General features: G+C 43.4%; 1 protein-coding gene across 4 annotated transcripts in view; it reads left to right on the top strand.

Moving 5' to 3' along the window:
- The window catches only part of mtcl1 (microtubule crosslinking factor 1), a 213,144-nt gene that overhangs the window by 33,391 nt on the left and 159,349 nt on the right, over positions 1-20,404 (top strand). For all 4 annotated transcript variants that reach the window (XM_072569875.1, XM_072569874.1, XM_072569873.1 and 1 more), the window contains exon 3: positions 3,909-4,067. In XM_072569875.1, coding sequence (XP_072425976.1) covers positions 3,909-4,067 — 159 coding nt within the window. The remainder of the gene's footprint in view (positions 1-3,908; positions 4,068-20,404) is intronic.

Genomic DNA, 20,404 nt, shown 5'->3' with positions numbered 1-20,404 from the left:
GTACAAATTTGGTTCCTATTGCACTCTGTGCCACAGAGTGCATTATATCGACCTCCATACCAGCTTAGTGTCAACTTAATTTCACTCACTGAAATACTGAACTTAGAAACTGTAGCACTCTTAGCAATTTCATTCATACTGAGTCACGTAAACCTTCACTTAGTCATCCATATCCATTCATGTATATGAGTCATTTATAAATAATTGTACCAATATGAATTGCCACAGTTATACATACACACACATAATCATCGTTAAAATGAAAAATGTTGGGACAAAAACGAAAGAACTGTGGAAATTGTAAATTGGAAACAAAAACAGAAACTGCTGGAAGAGCTTAGGTCTGGCAGTATCTGTGGACAGAAAACAGAGTTAACGTTTCGGGTCGAGTGACCTTTCCTCAGAACTGATGGTAGCGAGGAAAATGTGTTCCCTGGTCAATATCTCTGTTTCAGGCTTGCTGCAGTGCTCCAGCAAAGCTCAGTGCAAACTAGAAGCACATCACCTTCATCAATAGTCAGTCCCGAAGGCTGCAGAGTTCCCAAGTGGAAAGGATGTACAGGTTAGGTGAGTTGGCCTTGCTAAATTACCACGTCAGGGGTAAATATAGGGTAGGAGAATGAGTCTGGGTGGGTTACATTTCGGAGGGTCGGTGTGGACTTGTTGGGCCGAAGGGCCTGTTTCGACACTGTAGGGAATCTAATCTAATTAATTGTAAAAAATTAATAAGGTGTTGTTCTTCCAGCTTGCACTGAGCTTCCCTGTACCCCTCCCACATAATTAGTTTCTGGCTGTTCAAGAGAGAAACAAAAAAACATGTTCCTCTCAATTTCTGCCTTTGTAGCCACATTGTAAATAATTGTAGTCCCAACAGGCATTGTTGTCTTACTCCACAAGTTACAGGTAGCCATCCTGAAAATGCCCCTTACCCTCATCCTCTGTTATCTATTAGTTAGCCAATCCTCTGTCCATACTGATATACTAGTCCCCAACACTACAGGATCTTATTAAGTAGCCTTACTTGCATCATGATATTGATAGCCTTTTAGAAGTCAAAATACAGTACATCTATTGTTCTCCCTTTATCTTTCCAGCTTGTTGCCACCTAAATGAACTGTAATAAGTTGTCAGACACAATTTCCCCTTCACGAGTCATGCTCATTCTGCTTGATTAAATTCTTACTTCTAAATGCTTTGCTGTTGCATCTTTTATAATAAACTACAACATTTTTCCAATGACATGTTAAGCTAACTGGCCTGTAATACCTTTTTTTTAATGTTCACATTCCCTTTTGAATAAGGGTGTACATTAGCAGTCTTCCAGTACTCTGGTTATCTCAATTCTCTGCCATCTATACTAATGTTTTTCTTTCAATTTGATGTTATCCATAAGTTCCTTGGTTAACCATAATTGATTTATCCCTTTCCTAGAACCCTTCCTTCATCGTAGGATATATCTTTTTCTATGAGTCATGAAGTATTTCTTAAATGTCTACCATTATCCTTTAACTATCTCTTTTGCTGAATTGTTTTTCCCAGTCCACTCTCACTAACTCTATGCTCATTTCCTTCATAGTTATTCTTATTTCGGTTTCTCACTCTCAACCTGACTGTTAAACTTTACTAAGATATGGTCACTGTTCCCAAGATAATCTTTTTTTTCTTGGAAGATGTTTTGTTAGCCTGGCCTTATTACAAAATGAGAATCAGAACAGGCTGATTCCTGGTTGAATCCACAACATATTTTTCAAGATGGCTGTCTCAAATTCACTCGATGAATTCTTCCCGCATGGCTACCTTCGTAAATATTAATTTTCCCAATCTACATGAAGATAAAAGTCTCCTATGATGGACTAAATTACTTTGATGCATTGTTAACTTTTCTTATTATTTTCAAATCGTGTGGGTTATTAGAATTTCAGAGTGTAGCAACAGAGTACAGACTGAAACATAAATTAAAATCAGTTTGGAAAACGTTCCTATTGTGAAATAAGCGCAACAAAGTATCTTACTTTAAAATTCTCCCACCTAGACTTATTTGAGGGGGAGGGCTTTCAATCAGCAGAGCCAGAAATATGAATTGTCCAGTAGGGACCTCTTTCGTTATTTTCATATTAGGGACCTTATACAGAAAAAGACTACATTACTGGTTAATCCCTATCAGTCTGACGTGGAGAGGAGAGTACTTCGGTCCACAGGTACTCTCTCTCGAGCATTTACTAGGAGGCAGTGCCTCGAAGGAAATTGAACGGCTGTAAAGTGGTTAGCACTGCTGCCTCACAGCGCCAGAGACCTGGGTTCAATTCCCGCCTCAGGCGACTGACTGTGTGGAGTTTGCGCATTCTCCCCGTGTCTGCGTGGGTTTCCTCCGGGTGCTCCGGTTTCCTCCCACAGTCCAAAGATGTGCAGGTTAGGTGAATTGGTCATGCTAAATTGCCCGTAGTGTTAGGTAAGGGGTAAATGTAGGGGAATGGGTGGGTTGTGCTTCAGCGGGTCGGTGTGGACTTGTTGGGCTGAAGGGCCTGTTTCCACACTGTAATCTAATCTAATGTAATCTAATCTAATCTAATCTAGACTCAGGAATTGGGGCTGGAGATCTCATCAGGGGCATGGGGGGATACTTGGGAGAATGTGAGGAAGATTTCAATTTGTAATAGGATGCAAGCTATGCAGCTGAAGGTTCTCCACAGGATCGATTTGGCTCCGGAGCAGCTTGCGAAATTTAAAAAAGAAATCTCTCCAATGTATTCCAAATGTAAAACGGATATTGGTACTCTTACTCGTTGCCGTCATAGGTATTGGGGTGCTATAGCAAGTGTTTTGGAAGGAATCTTGGGAATCGAGGTTAAGGTAGATCCGGTGTTCCTCCTCTTGGGTCTGCCAAATCTGCCCTCTTTGGATGCGCATGGGAAGAAATTGGTTGACATTCTTTCATATTGTGCAAGGAAGAACATTCTGATGAGCTGGATATCAGAAAATATCCCAGGACTTTCGCGATGGACTGGGTTAGTTATGGAACATATCCCCCTAGACTTCCTCACAAGTATGGTGCACCGGAAAATTGAAACTTTTTTAGGACATGGCGGCCCGTTTTGAACCATATGGATGCAGACTTGTCGGCTATATTGATTAGGGCCTTTGTGTAGCCGCGAGGGCTGTGTCTGGTTGGCCCGGGGCCCCTGAGAGGAAGAAACCTGAATAAATACGGGTGTGCCAACTGATGCTCCCGGTGATGGAGAGTTTTGGTGGAGTTGCACTGAGTGCTTAAATTTAACTTAGTTCGATCTAATTTATTTTAATTTGTTTAACTATTTATTGAACTGTAGTATGCATAATTTTTTTCCTCTAGTTTGTTTGTGAAGTAGAGTAGTTGTTTGTTTATTGTTATTGCTGTTATACTATAAGATTGTTATACTATTTTATAGTAATTCTATAATTTTGCAAAAGATTCAACGTCTTTTTCAATAAAATTTTTTTTAAAAATTCTCCCTCCTGCTTTAGGTATTAATCTCAATAGAGATGTAATACCACAGCGTTTCCCTCAGATAAGTCAGTCCAGTTAACCTGGTCAGTAGCTTAACTTGCCTATGATGCACATTACCATTGCCAGTGAACAGACCTGGATTATTTTCTTTATTCATTCATTTATGGCTCATGCCAAATTGCCCTTTAGAAGGTGATGCTGAGATATCTTGAACTGCTGCAGTCCATTGGGTGTGGAATAGTCAGGGAGGGGGTTCCACGATTTTGAGTCAGTGACAGAATGGTGATATAATTTCAAGTCAATGTGCTGAGTCTGGTTTGTATGCACAGCATCACTGTTTTCCTGCAAAGCCTTGAGGGATTATTTTGAAGGATATTTTTCCAGGAGAATTTGAGCTGAGTTGTTGTTTTGCCGTTATTCACAGGTTGCCAAAGATGTGTCTGTGCGTCTACACCATGAGCTGGAGACCGTGGAGGAGAAGCGTGTCACTGTGGAAGATGAGAACGAGTCCCTGCGGCAGAGACTAATTGAAGTGGAAATCTCCAAGCAAACGCTGCAGAATGAGCTGGACAGGATCAAAGAGGTGAGCTTAGGATCCTAAATATTGCTGGTATTGAACCTTCTTGTTTCATGTTGAAGCTCCCCTCCAGTTTGGCATTGAGAAACCCACCATGTTTATGTCATTAAGATGGAGTCAAAATGCTTGGATATGCAAAAGCAACTTTGTACACACAATCTTTCCTGCAGTTAACTGTGACTCTTTCTTTCTGTATCTGACGATCATTCCTAAGGCCTGGAAGGTTGTCTTTGCCCATCAGGAACGCGCAAAGGAGAAAAAAATGTACCTACTAGAAAAGCTGGTGTCCTCTCAGTTGTCAGCACATTGTCCCTGCTGGTAGTTTTTCAAAGTAAATGTAACATGTTGTAATAGTGTTTATTGTAATAATGTTTCTGTAGATAACTATAGAAAGGTAACTATTGATGGAGGGATGTGGGCCAGGTGCTGGCAGGTGGGACTAGGTTGGGTTGGGATATCTGGTCAGCATGGACGGGTTGGACCGAAGGGTCTGTTTCCATCCTGTACATCTCTCTGACTCTATGACTCTATGTGGAAAGGACGTTTTCTCTTATGGAAGAATGTAGAACTAGGAGTCACGGTTTCAAAATCAAGAGTCACCCAATTGTAAGATTGACACGTTCAAGGATTCATTACAATACAGGGGTGTTCATCACCATGCAAGGGGTTCATCACCAGACTAGGGTTCATCACCATACGGGGGGGTTCATCACCAGACTAGCGTTCATCACTATACAGGGGGTTCATCACTATACAGTGTGCTCAGCACCGTACAGGGTACTCATCACCGTACAGGGGGTTCATCACCATATAGGGAGCTCATCATCGTACAGGGGGCTCATCACCAAGCTAGGATTAATCATGGTACAGGGGGTTCCTCACCATACAGGGGCTCATCACCAGACTAGGGTTCATCATGGTACAGGGAGTTCATCACTATACGTGGGGGTTCATCACCATACAGGGGGTTCATCACCGTACAGGGGGTTCATCACCGTACAGGGGGTTCATCACTATACAGGGTGCTCCTCACCAGACTAAGGTACATCACCGTACAGGGGGCTCATCACCAGACTAAGAATCATCATCCACAGGGGGTTCATCACCGTACAAGGGGTTCATCACTGTACAGGGTGCTCATCACTGTACAGGGGGTTCATCACCATACAGGGGTTCATCACCGTACAGGGTGCTCATCACCATAGAGGAGGTTCATCACCGTGCAGGGGGTTCACCACTGTACAGGGTGCTCATCACCGTACAGGGGGTTCATCACCGTACAGGGGGTTCATCACTATACAGGGGGTTCATCACCGTACAGGGGGTTCATCACTATACAGGGTGCTCCTCACCAGACTAAGGTACATCACCGTACAGGGGGCTCCTCACCGTACAGGGGGCTCCTCACCGTACAGGGGGTTCATCACTGTACAGGGTGCTCATCACTGTACAGGGGGTTCATCACCGTACAGGGTGCTCATCACTGTACAGGGGTTCATCACCGTGCAGGGGGTTCATCACTGTACAGGGTGCTCATCACTGTACTGGGGGTTCATCACCGTACAGGGGTTCATCACCGTACAGGGTGCTCATCACCATAGAGGAGGTTCATCACCGTGCAGGGGGTTCACCACTATACAGGGGGTTCATCACTATACAGGGGGTTCATCACTATACAGGGTGCTCATCACCAGACTAGGGTACATCACCGTACAGGGGGCTCCTCACCGTACAGGGGGCTCCTCACCGTACAGGGGACTCCTCACCGTACAGGGGGCTCATCACTGTACAGGGGTTCATCACCGTGCAGGAGGCTCATCTCCGTACAGGGATGTTCATCACCGTACAGGGATGTTCATCACCGTACAGGGGATTCATCACCATACAGGGGGTTCATCACCGTACAGGGTTTTTTATCACCGTACAGGGGGTTCATCACCGTACAGGGTTTTTCATCACCGTACAGGGGGCTCATAACCATACAGGGGATTCATCACTATACAGGGAGTTCATCACCGTACAGGGGCTCATCACCGTACAGGAGGTTCATCACTATACAGAGGGTTCATCACTATACAGAGGGTTCATCACTATACAGGGGTGTTCATCACTGTACTGGGGCTCATCACCGTACAGGGGGTTCATCACTATACACGGGGTGTTCATCACTGTACAGGGGGTTCATCACCGTACAGGGGCTCATCACCGTACAGGGGGTTCATCACTATACAGGGGGTTCATCACCGTACAGGGTGCTCATCACCAGACTAGGGTACATCTCATTATAGGGTGTTCATCACCGTACAGGGCGCTCATCACTGTAAAGGGGGTTCATCACCGTACAGGGGGTTCATCACCGTACAGGGGTTCATGACTATACAGGGGGTTCATCACTATACAGGGTGCTCATCACCAGACTAAGGTAAATCTCATTATAGGGGGTTCATCACCGTACAGGGCGCTCATCACCATACAGGGGGTTCATCACCGTACAGGGGGTTCATCACTATACAGGGGGCTCATCACCAGACTAAGGTTCATCACTGTACAGGGGGTTCATCACCGTACAGGGGCTCATCATCATACAGGAGTGTTCATCACCATACAGGGGGTTCATCACTATACACGGGGTTCATCCACTATACAGGGGTGTTCATCACTATACAGGGGGTTCATCACCGTACAGGGGGTTCATCACCATACAGGGGGTTCATCACTATACACGGGGTTCATCACCATACAGGGGTGTTCATCACTGTACAGGGGGTTCATCACCAGACTAAGGTACATCACCGTAAGGGGGTTCATCACCGCACAGAGGTTTCATCACTGTACAGGGGGCTCATCACCGTACAGAGGGTTCATCACCGTACAGAGGGTTCATCACTATACAGGGGTGTTCATCACTGTACTGGTGGTTCCCCGATTTATGAACACTTGTACTTTTTGAATGCAATCCCATACAGGGGTATAATTTTAAAGACCCAAGATTCAAACGTTTCCTATATTTATGAACAGCTGCTTAACGTTGTTCTGCACTGTGTTCCGACTCGGGTACAAACTGATTTGCGAATAGATTCCAAAAAGGAGGCCATTCACAATGTGGGACTGCCTGTACTGAGGAATTTCTCCATCAAGGTAATAACAAGTCATTGTAGGCAGAGTCCCTGTTCACTTGATGGAGGATATGCTCTTTTCACCCCAGAAACAGTCGATTTGTCTAAGTCTAGACAGCACAGGAACAGATGGAATGTTGGATTTTAACTTGCTTGTAAGAACCACTTCAGTTTTATTTTGCCTGTTCAGTTAATTCCCTCGCTCCATGCATTCCAAGTGTTGGGATAATAGGCCAGTTGATGTGAAATGGGAAGAATTTAAGTCCTCCCAAAGGGTGGCCTTTCATGAACAGTTCCCTAGCTTTCTGTCGATCTATTGGAATCGGGTTTGAAATGCTGGTTTGACATGGATGGTTACCTTGATTTGTCTTCCTTCAGCAAGTGTGCCCGTTTAAAGCCACCTGAGTCTCATCGGGACATAATTGTATCTTCATCTTCACTTCTGTGGCAAGGAGGACAATTGCTACATCACTTCAGAAAACAGACTAGTATAGGTTTGAGCCTTTGCGAGTTCAAACAGCAGATACTGAATACTCTTCCTGCTGAACTAAGTCCAACATAGGAACATGAGTAGGCCATTCAGCCCGTAAATCCTGCTGTGCCATTTAATGCAAACATGGCTGATAGAACTTTCACTGCCTGTTATTGACAAATGTCCCATAACTCTTTACACCACTGATAATCAGAAATCTTAAGCATTGACAATGATTGAGCTTCCACAGTCTCCTGTGGTACAGAATTCCAACGGTTCTGACAGCATCTGTGAAGAGAGAGTAACAGAATTAACATTTCAAGTCTGGTAAGACTCTTCTTCAGTCGAAAAGAAAACTCCTCAGTCATGAGTCCTTGAGGTGAGGGGCATCTGTTTTACCTGCATCTACCCTATCCCTCCCTTCAAGCATGTTGTAATTTTCAACGCGATCACCTCTCATTCTGTGAAACCACAGAGAATACAGGTCCAGTTTGCCAAACTTTCTGTTCATAGAGCAATCCTGCTGTCCCAGGAACATGTCTGGAGAAACGTCATTGCACCATGTCTAGTGCAATAATATCCTTTCTGTGATAATGAGACCAGAAATGCCCACAGTACTCCTGTGCAGTCTAACCAAATTTCTACACACTTGAAACAAGACTTCAATATGCCTGTACTCAAATCCTCTTTCAACATAGTCCAACATTCTACAGCCTTCCTAATTGCTTGCTGTACCTGCATGTTAGTCTTCAGTGACTTATTGACTTGCTGTACTCCTTAGCATTGAAGATGTACAGTACTCGGAAGATCTGTTCCTCCTACGAAGTGGAGGAACTCCTCCAAGTTGAATAATTTACCGTTTCTCCTTCTAACCACAGTCAGCAACCTGGATAATAAAATGTATCCCATCAAATGCTGGTTACTTTAGTTCAGCAATGAAAGTTAGGGCCCTATTTTAACCCCGTAAGTTGTGCGCAAGTTAAAATGGCTCCTATGTCATATATGACCAGCATGGATGTAGAAATGCATTGACCCCCCTACCCAACCTCGGGTCACATTCAAACGCTGCTAATTTTTGTCAATTCATTTCTGTTGTCAATAATTGTGTTTTTACAGTGAAATTTCCGACATGTTCAGATTTTCTTCTAAGTAACATCTACTGGGAATCTTAATGTAAAACATCAGATGGGAGTGTACTCCTGTGACAATGAAGTTTTTTTTTCCCCAGAGGTTCAAAACTGTTACACGTTGATAAGGAATGTTTCAGTACTGCACTGGGAATGAACAGGGACATTTTCTGTGGAGCAAGCAATGAAGCCAGCTGTGTTGGTCTGCGAGTCTTGTATCACTGGTATTTATTTCAGCGCCGCTATTTCAAGCCAGGACATAAAATAAGGCTTCGGAGCAGAATGTGTTACTCAGCTGTATCATTTCACAACACAATATTGTAAGAAATGTGCTGATGAGGAGAGATTTAGTGTCAGTATTTCATACTGCTTCATTGTAGTTAGATTTTTAAGGTGCCTAAATGGACTATGACACACTGCAGTGCTGCTGTTTATCAAGCATGGATTCTTTTCATGCTTCCAGCAAAAGATAACTTTGGATTTTTATCTCTTTTGTTTTATTATCCTGGTAAAATACTAATGGAAAACCAAATAAACCATTCTTAACAAAATATAAATTTTATTCATGTTGAAGATATTTGCACTTAGCTTTTTGGTATGTGCATCTGTCACTGGTTTGTGATGAGAAACATTTTAACATTTGCTGTTTTGGCATTTGTGTGAAAAATGAAGTACTTAGGTTCAGCAATCTGGAATTTACTGTAATCTTACGTGAATACTCACTTAAAGTGGAGACTGAGATTAAAGAGGCCGGCAATTAGATAATTCACAATTCACCCATTTTAGGTTTTTAAGGTTTGTTTGAAACTGTAGATTTATATAAAAAATTACAGTACCAGATCCACGTGTAGTGTGCCAAACATTGCGGATGACACTAAGATGAGTGGTAGAGCAGCGGGCAAGGGAGGGGAGGGGAATATGTGTTTGGTGGTGGCATCTTACTTGAGGTAGCAGAAATGGTGGCTAAAGATCTTCTGGTGGGATGGTAGGTGAGGACAAGGGGAACCCTATCGCAAGAGGGAAGAGAACAGGTGAGGGTGGAAGTATGGGAGATGGGTTGGACCCGATTGAAGGCCTGTCAACAATGGAGCTGCGCAATCCTTGGTTGAGGAAGAAGGCAAACATTTCAGAGGCTCCCATAATGGCTTTCTATCATTTTAAAAAGACCATAATTAGTTTTTTAAAAAATTTAAATGGAAAAAAAAACTTTTTTGTTTGTCAGTGTGGTAAAATGCTTTGCCTTGCATGACTTATTCCTTCCCTTTTTTATTTCTCCTTTTTTGCTGGGGTAAATGCTCCTGTCCTCACTTGCCAAAAGGGCTGATCCTCACATTAACTCATTGACCATGAGTGTCGCTGGGTCCCATGCACACATGTTGTATAAATTACTGGCAAGCAGTGTTTGAACAACAGGATAATCTGAGATTTAGGATTCAAACAAGGTCAAACTAAAAACATTTAACCTACTAAATGATAATTTCCTGGAGGTTTTCTCTCGGGAAGATGCTACTTACATGTTAGCCATCATTGTCTTCCTATAATTAAACTTAATGAGTTTGACATCACAGGCGGAGAGGTCCTGGTTAGGATTACAGAGCTCAAAATAGATTAATTTCCAGTGGCAGAGGTATAAATCGAGTGGTGAGGTCAGGAATGGAACCTGCACTGATCGGTTTTTAGGAATGAATATATAGGCGATCCTCCCACAATTTGGAAACAAAGAAATGTTGCATTGATAATCAGCTAAATACAGCATTCGGGAGAGAGTTGATCCGAACTGTACTCAAATTAAACTACAATCTAATAAAGGAACAAATTGATGAAAGGAAAATTTATGATTTTAGCTGGGAAATGATTCTTCCTAATAGTGAAGACTACATGGAATGATTAAAGTTTGGGAGAAGATTTGTAGCTCGGGTGCTCGTTGTTGTGGTTCTGTTTGCCGAGCTGGGAATTTGTGTTGCAGATGTTTCGTTCCCTGTCCAGGTGACATCCTCAGTGCTTGGGAGCCTCCTGTGTAGCACTTCTGTGATCTTTCCTCCGGCATTTGTAGTGGTTTGAATCTGCCGCTTCCTGTTGTCAGTTCCAGCTGTCCGTTGCAGCAGTCGATATATTGGGTCCAGGTCGATGTGCTTATTGATTGAATCTGTGGATGAGTGCCATGCCTCTAGGAATTCCCTGGCTGTTCTCAGTTTGGCTTGTCCTATAATAGTAGTGTTGTCCCAGTCAAATTCATGTTGCTTGTCATCTGCGTGTGTGGCTACTAAGCTTAGCTGGTCGTGTCGTTTCGTGGCTAGTTGGTGTTCATGGATGCGGATCGTTAGCTGTCTTCCTGTTTGTCCTATGTAGTGTTTCGTGTAGTCCTTGCATGGGATTTTGTACACTGCATTTGTTTTGCTCATGCTGGGAATCGGGTCCTTCGTTTTGGTGAGTTGTTGTCTGAGAGTGGCTGTTGGTTTGTGTGCTGTTGAGTCCTAGTGGTCGCAGTAGTCTGGCTGTCAGTTCAGAAATGCTCTTGATGTATGGTCGTGTGGCTAGTCCTTTGGGTTGTGGCATGTCCTCATTCCATTGTCTTTCCCTTAGGCATCTGTTGATGAAATTGAGTGGGTATCCGTTTTTGGCAAATACATTGTATAGGTGTTCTTCTTCCTCTATTCAAAAGGGCCACAACACACTGCAGTACACCAGAACTGCAAAAAGAGGAAGAAGAACACCTATACAATGTATTCGCCAAAAACAGATACCCACGCAATTTCATCAACAGATGCCTAAGGCAAAGACAATGGAATGAGGACATGCCACAATCCAAAGGACTAGCCACACCACCATACATCAAGAGCATTTCCAAGCCAGACTACTGCGACCACTAGGACTCATAACAGCACACAAGCCAACAACCACTCTCAGACAACAACTCACCAGAACGAAGGACCCAATACCCAGCATGAGCAAAACCAATGTAGTGTACAAAATCGCATGCAAAGACTGCACAAAACACTACATAGGACAAACAGGATGACAGCTAACGATCCGCATCCATGAACACCAACTAACCACGAAACGACACGACCAGCTATCCTTAGTAGCCACAAATGCAGATGACAAGCAACATGAATTCGACTGGGACAACACTACTATTATAGGACAAGCCAAAGAGAGAACAGCCAGGGAATTCCTAGAGGCATGGCACTCATCCACAGATTCAATCAATAAGCACATCGACCTGGACCCAATATACTGGCCACTGCAACGGACAGCTGGAACTGACAACCGGAAGCGGCAGATTCAAACCACTACAAATGCCGGAGGAAAGATCACAGAAGCGCTTCACAGGAGGCTCCCAAGCACTGAGGATGTCACCTAGACAGGGGACGAAACGTCTGCAACACAAATTCCCAGCTCGGCGAACAGAACCACAACATGGAATGATCCCCAAAATAGGGAAGTGGAGTTTAAAGATTTAAACAAATCTTTCAAATTGCAATTGGAACCTATTTGTAATTCCATTTGTTATTCCTCAGATACTAAAACGGTCTATGCACAGCACCTTGAGGTTAGTAATTGGCTGTAATGTACAGCCACACAAGAGCCAAGAAAGGACCATTAAATACCAAGAGAGAACTTGACCATCTCACTGTAACATTCAATGACATTGCCATTGCTGAATTCCCCATCTTGTGTTACTACTGACCAACAAAATAACTGAACCAGCTCATTATTAATGTGGCTACTAGAGCAGAACGCTGACACTGGGAATACAGCGATTGATAACTCACGTCCTGACTCCCCAAGCTTGTCTACCATGTATAAGGCACAGGTCAGCAGTACAATGGTTTACTCTTTATTTACCTGGATGGGTCCAGAACAAAACAGCCCACTACTGGCACAACATTCACTCACCCTACCACCAGCATTCAGTATCAGCAGCCTGTATGATCTACACAATGCCTTCTGTAACTTATGAAGGCTGCTTCAAAAGCTCCTTCCAAACCTACAACCGCTATCTTCTAGAAGGACAAAGATAGCAGATGCATGGGAACACCATCCCCTGCAAGTTTCCCTGACTTGGAAATAATCAATGTTTTTACACTGTCATTGCATCAAAATCCCAGAACTTCCTCCCGATCAGCACAGTTGTGGGTCCCTACACAACATGGATGTAGCAATTTTAAAAGAAAAGGTCACCACCACTTCTGAAAGGCAGTTTGGGGTAAGCAACACTGCCCTTACTAATGATAGTGACATCCTGTGAAGACATACAAGTCTATTGATTCAACTGAGGTCAGTTTAGTTGATAGCAGAGCAGGGATCAAAGATCTTTCTAAAGCATATGGCTCTGTGACACATCACATGGAAATGTTTTTCTGGTTGTTAAGAAAGCAGGGCTCTGCTAAACCCAGATAAATTACTTTGTTCACTCATCTGAAACAGTCACATTGTGTTGATGTAAAGTACCAGGGAGGAGTTAGTCATTCAGGACCGACTCAAGCAAACAATTTTGAATAAGTAGGAGCAGGCCCACCTATCCAGATCAACAGCGTTCCGTCCATCTGAGGTCTCAACTGGGGGATGCTTTCTGATAACTGAAATGTTCAATACCATTCAGATGCTGAAACAGACCATTCCTATGTGGTGTAAAGCCTTGGTAAAATCCAGGTTGAGGCTGATAAGTCACTGGTAAGGTTTGTGCTGTGGGCAATATTCATTTCTAACAAGAGAGAGAGTCTCACCAGCTCCCCTGAACATTCAGTACCATCAGTGAATCCTTTTACTGGTGACATTCACCTCCTATGACTGCATAACTTAAAGGAAGCCATAAAACGGTCCCATTTCATTCCAGAGCAGCTGCACAGGCAGACAGAGATGGGTTAAAGTCTGTTTCAGGACTTGTTTTTTTTATTTTCGAACGGGGTGGTGCGGGGTTCCCGAACTGTAAGGTTGGAAGCTGTGGATGGGAGATCCCCTGATGTGATGAGGTTATGCACAGTCTAGGAGATGATGGTTTGGTGATGGGAGGTTTTATTTTCCTGATGAAGGGCTTTTGCCCGAAACCTTGATTCTCCTGCTCCTTGGATGCTGCCTGACATGCTGTGCTTTTCCAGCACCACACTATCGATTTCCAGCACCTGTTTCAACTGTGCCTAATTCTATTCCTGTTTTCCCCCAAGAATTACCTTTACTTTATCCTGTTAGGAATATTTCTGCCTTGACGTAGCATCCCACTGGTGTTAAATGTGTATAGAGGTGAAATGCTCCTCTCTCTACATACACAGCTGCATGTTTATATCTCCTGTGGATTTTCCTGATGGAATGGAAAGTGAATGAGAACAACAAAATGATTTTTTTATAGATATGATTGGTACGCTCTGGTGATTTAACGGATGAAATATTTACCTTCAGTTAAGGTTATGGTTCCTCATTGTCTAATTCAAATTTTAGAGGGTCGAGCAGTATTAACAATGGTGAGTCATTTTTATCTGTGCTGTTTAGCCTCGATGAAGATGAAATAATAATATTCAAAGAATAGAGCTAATGCCATATTGATTCATGTTCCTTGCTTTGAATAACTTTCCTCATTAGAAAGTGGACATTCAAGGCCTAATTTAAACTTGGAGTTGGAGGAGATTCAAGTGTTGTCAGTGAGCAAGATCCAATTGTGATAAATCCCAGCTGTGAATCCTTTATATCTGAACTTCTCTAACATCTGCTAGTCATCACAAGTGCAATAAAACTATGTCAAATAGACTAAAGGCCAACATTCTTTCATTAACAGTATTCCTTTGAATAAATACCCCTCAGCAGTTTTCCAAAACGTGGTTCGTGTCCCAGTGGAAAGAGTGCTGGTTTAGCCAAAGTGTGCAATTGGGGCTGCCATTCTTTTCTGACTGAAGTCCTACGCTGGCCTTCCCCAATGTTGTGGTCTTCACTGCAAACCCAGCTGTAGGACAGCTGCACATGTGCTGTTCTTGAGCTTGTGTCAGTCACACTCTGCACAGAAAACTGGATGAGCATACTTTCCTTTATTGGTCAGAGTATTGAGTAGAGGAGGTGGGAGGTCATGTCGCAGCTGTACAGGATATTGGTTAGGCCACTGTTGGAATATTGCGGGCAATTTGGTCTCCTTCCTATCGGAAAGATGCTGTGAAACTTGAAATGGTTCAGAAAAGATTTACAAGGATGTTGCCAGGGTTGGAGGATTTGAGCTACAGGGAGAGGCTGAACAGGCTGGGGTTGTTTTCCCAGGAGTGTCGGAGGCTGAGGGGTGACCTTATAGAGGTTTACAAAATTATGAGGGGCATGGATAGGGTAAATAGGCAAAGTCTTTTCCCTGGGGTCGGGGAGTCCAGAACTAGAGGGCATAGGTTTAGGGTGAGAGGGGAAAGATATAAAAGTGACCTACGGGGCAACATTTTCATGCAGAGGGTGGTACGTGTATGGAATGAGCTGCCAGAGGAAGTGGTGGAGGCTGGTACAATTGCAATATTTAAGAGGCATTTGGATGGGTATATGAATAGGAAGGGTTTGGAGGGATATGGGCCGGGTGCTGGCAGGTGGGACTAGATTGGGATGGGATATCTGGTCAGCATGGACGGGTTGGACCGAAGGGTCTGACTCTATGACTCAATAACATGCAGCCCAGCCAGTCACTGGAAGCAGTTCTGTGAAATGAACTTGAAGAGTGAAGAAGAGGAAACTGAATGCCTGTAGATAGTGAGGACTGCAGATGCTGGAAGTCAGAGTCAAAAAAATGTGGAGCTGGAAAAACGCAGCAGGTCAGACAGCATCAGAGAAGCAGGAAAGTCAACGACTTCCATCAGAACTCATGAAGGTCCCGATGAAGGGTTCTGGCCTGAAATGTCAACTTTCCTGCTTCTCCAATGCTGTCTGACCTACTATGTTTTTACAACTTAATGCCTGTACCTGGTCCAATAAATTGTAAATACTTGTCATTTTTATTACTGAAGCGTTGGTTGTATTTTTATTAATATGCAGCTTTCAGTTGTTCTTTTAGTGTCCCCTATATAATCATCTGATAAAAAAGAAAGAAGGATGTGTTAAAGGATTGGAAGGAAACTAAAATTTATACTGTGTAGAGACAGATATTTGTATTGTGCAGAACTGTCCTATTCCTGACGATAAGGGAATTGTGAATTAGCATTTTCTGCTGATTCTTGGTATCATTGTTATGTGGACAAATTAGTTCAGTTTGACCATGAATGAAGGCTTTTGTAAAGTGACCTGTGTATAAATTACGCATTAATCACAGTGGCTGTGTATTGTGCAGGACCATCAATAGAGTTAATGTAGGGACAGAGGCTTCAATTAATATGCAGACCCTGTCCTTCACTCAATGCTGTCAAGCTAGTGATATTAAACTGAAAAAAAATGTGTAAACGTGTATTGAATACTAACTTGTACTATTTTCACACAGAAGATTATTGATAAAATGCTTAAATTGCAAGACTAAAATTGCGAGTCATGGAGTTGGAATTTATAGTTAAACTGACTGCTCAGTACTGGAGAAGGGAGTGTTGTCATATCTAACTTTCCAATGTCATAAATCTTCTTGTTTCAGAAACCCCTGTCATGGAAGTAAGAGTTTAAATCGACACCTGTGCCCAGGGTAGTGCTAACTAATATTTCATCTACATTACACCCTCCTGTCACCTCTACTGTTACCATTGTTCTAATTCTCCATTTCTGTGAAGCTGCAGATAAGTAGCAATAAAGCACAATCTGTACACAATCATTTGAAGCAATCAGCGAAAGAGTGAACCTGCAGCTCGCAATAAAAACACAAAAGGGCAGATAGCTCGGCTGGGAGGAGGGGAAGGGAGGGAGGGTTGGGCCGATTTGAGCTTCTTATCAGTTGCTAGCACAGAGCAGTGTCTGACGATTGCTACAGTGCAGCCCTGGAGATATTTAGTATGCTTTCTACAGACCTTAGCTCTGCATCCTGACGAAAGTAAACACCCTGCCAGGCCCCTCCATTTATTGTGTCCTGCTGTAAAGTGACACAAAGCCAGTCCAATTATTGTCCAAATCAGGAGATATCAAGTCTTTTGGGGTGGCACAGTGGCTCAGTGGTTAGCGCTATGGCCTCACAGCGCTCGGGACCTGGATTGGATTCCAGCCTCAGGTGACTGTCTGTGTGGAGTTTGTACATTCTCCCAGTGTCTGTGTGGGTTTCCTTTGGGTGCTCCAGTTTCCTCCCACAATCCAAAGATGTGCAGGTTAGGCTAAATTGCCCATAATGTTCAGGAATGTGTAGGCTAGGTGCATTGGTCAGGGGTAAATGTAGAGTAATGGGGAATGGGTTTGGGTGAGATACTCTTTGGAGGGTCAATGTGGACTTGTTAGGCCAAAGGGCCTGTTTCCACACTGTAAGGATTCTAAGATTTATGGTCGATGTTCATTTGTAGTTGAAGTGTTCATATGGTTCTCTGCCTAACTTAGATCAGACCTTTCTCTGTGACCACTACAGGTTACTTGCAGAATGCCTTCCACTAGTGAGCATAATCAATCTTCTCCTGTCATAATGTTCTGCTGACAGAAATATCACATGGATTTTTGCAGCACCCGAAGCTAAGGTTCTGCTCAATGAACTGCAGCTCTAACTTGACTAGGAAGCTAGTGCCAGTCCCTCCTGCCATCATGGTGTGCATGATAACCCTGCTCATGACTGCAACAATGACACTGGGCTTCCAGTTGCCTGCCACCTCTACACGCTGCCCTGTTCACTGGCAGCATCTCTGTCCTAGGCTTTGCTGCAGTGCTCCAGTGAAGCTCTGCACAAGCTGGAAGAACAGCACCTTATTTCCCGCTTGGGCATCCTGCAGGACATAGCGAGTTCAATAATTGTAGAACCTGAACCCTCTTCTATGTCCTTACCCACCCCCTCACCCCAGGCCTTGTCAAGACATGAGCTGCTTTAATCTCAGTCAACCCATTTGCACCTACTTTCTCCTGAGCAGACTATCAGATATACCGAACTGTTGTTCTCTCTCTCTCTCTCTCTCTCTCTCTCTCTGGGCTGCATCTCTGCCTATCCATACACTCCTTCTCTCACCCCCTTAACCATTTTCAACATTAATACCACACTTTCCTAGCTACTATCAAATCTGAAGACGGGACACTGTACTTGAAATTTTAACTCTCCTTCTGTCTCCACAGATGCTGCCAAACCTGCTGAGTTTCTCCAGCAATGTCTGTTTTAGTTTCAGAATTCTGCAATTCTTTGTTTTATTTTCATTACCCACTTGTTGGTTTCCCCATCCATGGGGAAAAGAGTTCCTAACCTTTGTTAGCTGATTACATTTCCCTGATGTCCCTTCCCCATATTCAGGGATATTCCCCTAAACTACAGTCTCCCACAGTCTCTTAACCTCCTGCAGGTGAGTGGCCACCCTCAGACAGTGTTCAGTCCCTCTTTCTTCTACATCCACCCCAGAAAAAGCAATGCAGTCGCACTCTGAAATTCTCATTGACCACAATAATGGGTATCTTGTTTAGTCACATCTTCACCTTGTTCCCCAGCTTTTGATATCCTCTTGCTCAGCTGTCTTCCATCCCTACCATCCCGGTACACCTCAGATCTCTGGTCCCTCATATTCAAAAGTAGCAAACTTAGACCTCAGTCCCCTGAAACTTTAAAAAGCTTGAATGGGCTGTACTTTTGTCTGTTATAGCCACCAGGGTCATCTTGGAGAATGGAAGTTGGAGCATCAGAACAACAGTAGACCATTCAGTCCATTGAATGTATTCTGCCATTCAGTTAAATCCAGGCTGATCTTCTCCCTTAAAGGAACTTTGCTATGTGATCCCCATATTCCTTGATGACATTAATACTCATATATCCACTGATTATTGTCTTGAACATGCTCAGTGATTGAGTTTCGATAGCCCTCTGAGTAGAGAATAAAAAAGATTCACCATCCTCCAAGTGAAGAAATTCCTCCTCACCTCAGTGCTAAAAGGCGTAAGCCAAAGGTTCTAGACTTATCAGGCAGGGAAAATGTCCAATCTACATGCACCCTGTCATACTCTGTCAGAATTTTGTAAGCTTCAATGAGATCACCTCTGATTCCAAATGTGACTCCCAGCCCTATTTTCTGTACTATAAACTAGCTCCCTAATTCCCCCTCTCCTGCTCTCTCCAACATCACCGTTATCATGTGGAAAATGTTGGTGGATTCCTCAGTAACAGACAGATACAGAATGTCTGTTCAGCTGCCTCTGCTACAAAACTAAGCATTCCCATAAATTTGAACTTTGGCCCTGTAGTTTTTCTCCTGATGTCTTGTTCAGAGCTCAATCTCTGAGTCTGAACTCCTCGTCACTCAGCCCCATGCTCCTGATATTGTGAATGACTTGTTCCCACATTTGACATTGTTCCTTTTCAAACTGTTGCCTCATCACCACTGCCCACCCACCCAGAAACTTGTGCTGTCTTGTCAAGTTATCATTTATCCTCAACTTCCCATTTCTGCTGCAGAGCCTGATATCACTGCTGTCCTGAAGCTCCCTGGTTGAGGTCCTCAAATCACATTTCTACTCTTCACACTACACCAGAACACCATAAAGAAAGTCATCACTGTGGCCTTCATGTAATATGCTGCTTGGTCTCTCTGCAGCGCAGCCTACAATCTGCTCTAAGGTTGACTACATCATCCCTTTGTCAAGTTTTCCAACTGTATGCCCTGCCCTCCTGATAGCAGACTATGCCGGATCTCACCTCCACATGTACAAAGATATTAGCTTAATTTGTAGCGATTGCCCAGTCACTCTCCAGGCATATAATTGCCAGTTTTAACATTGTTGTTGTTGTTGAAGTTTAATTTGAATGTAAACAGGATGCATTGAGGATCTGTGTCCTGTGAGTGTATGCCTTTTGATAACACAGTCAGGCCCTCCTTGCACTGTGGTAGTTAAAGCCACTACCAAACTTGTATCTGCGCAGAGGCGACATTGTGAATATCTGTCCAATTCTTAGAAAAGAGCCGTCACAATGAAACATGAGAATCGGTCAAACAGCAGCAAGTTTCTCAGTGTAGAGATAAAAATCTGATTAGACAACGTAATTATTCAAAGAATCGGTTAAAGACTTCGATCAAATGATCATAATACTTAGATCATTGAAGAACTGACTATAATGAAATAAAAATAGAAAGCGCTGGAAATAAACAGCATTGCACTCAGCACTGTAAAGGAGCAATACACTTCAATGTAGGGGCAGCTGTGCAATGGGCACATGACCAGCAGTCTATCTGCTTCGTCTGCAATGCTGCCCAGTTGCTGATTCCCTCAAACATCTATCCAGTTTCCCTTTGAGATTTCCCATGATAAAAATGTTTCTGAGACCTTCAATGGGCAGTCCAGTCTAGTCCATACAGTCACCATCTTTTAAAGTAAAGTAGATAGACATGTGCATTGTTTGTGAGAAGATTGTTGTTGTGGTTCTGTTCGCCGAGCTGGGAATTTGTGTTGCAGACGTTTCGTCCCCTGTCTAGGTGACATCCTCGGTGCTTGGGAGCCTCCTGTGCAAGGAGAGAGGGAAACATTGTTCCCATTAAAGCAGGGTTTTACAAAACAGAAGCCACTAACTCAAGAGCATAGTCAAAAGGATTA

This window comes from Chiloscyllium punctatum, chromosome 5, assembly GCF_047496795.1.
Source record: "Chiloscyllium punctatum isolate Juve2018m chromosome 5, sChiPun1.3, whole genome shotgun sequence".
Classification (NCBI taxonomy): domain Eukaryota; kingdom Metazoa; phylum Chordata; class Chondrichthyes; order Orectolobiformes; family Hemiscylliidae; genus Chiloscyllium; species Chiloscyllium punctatum.
The sequence above is the reverse complement of the archived record's forward strand: the minus strand, read 5'-3'. Positions and strand labels throughout refer to the sequence as shown.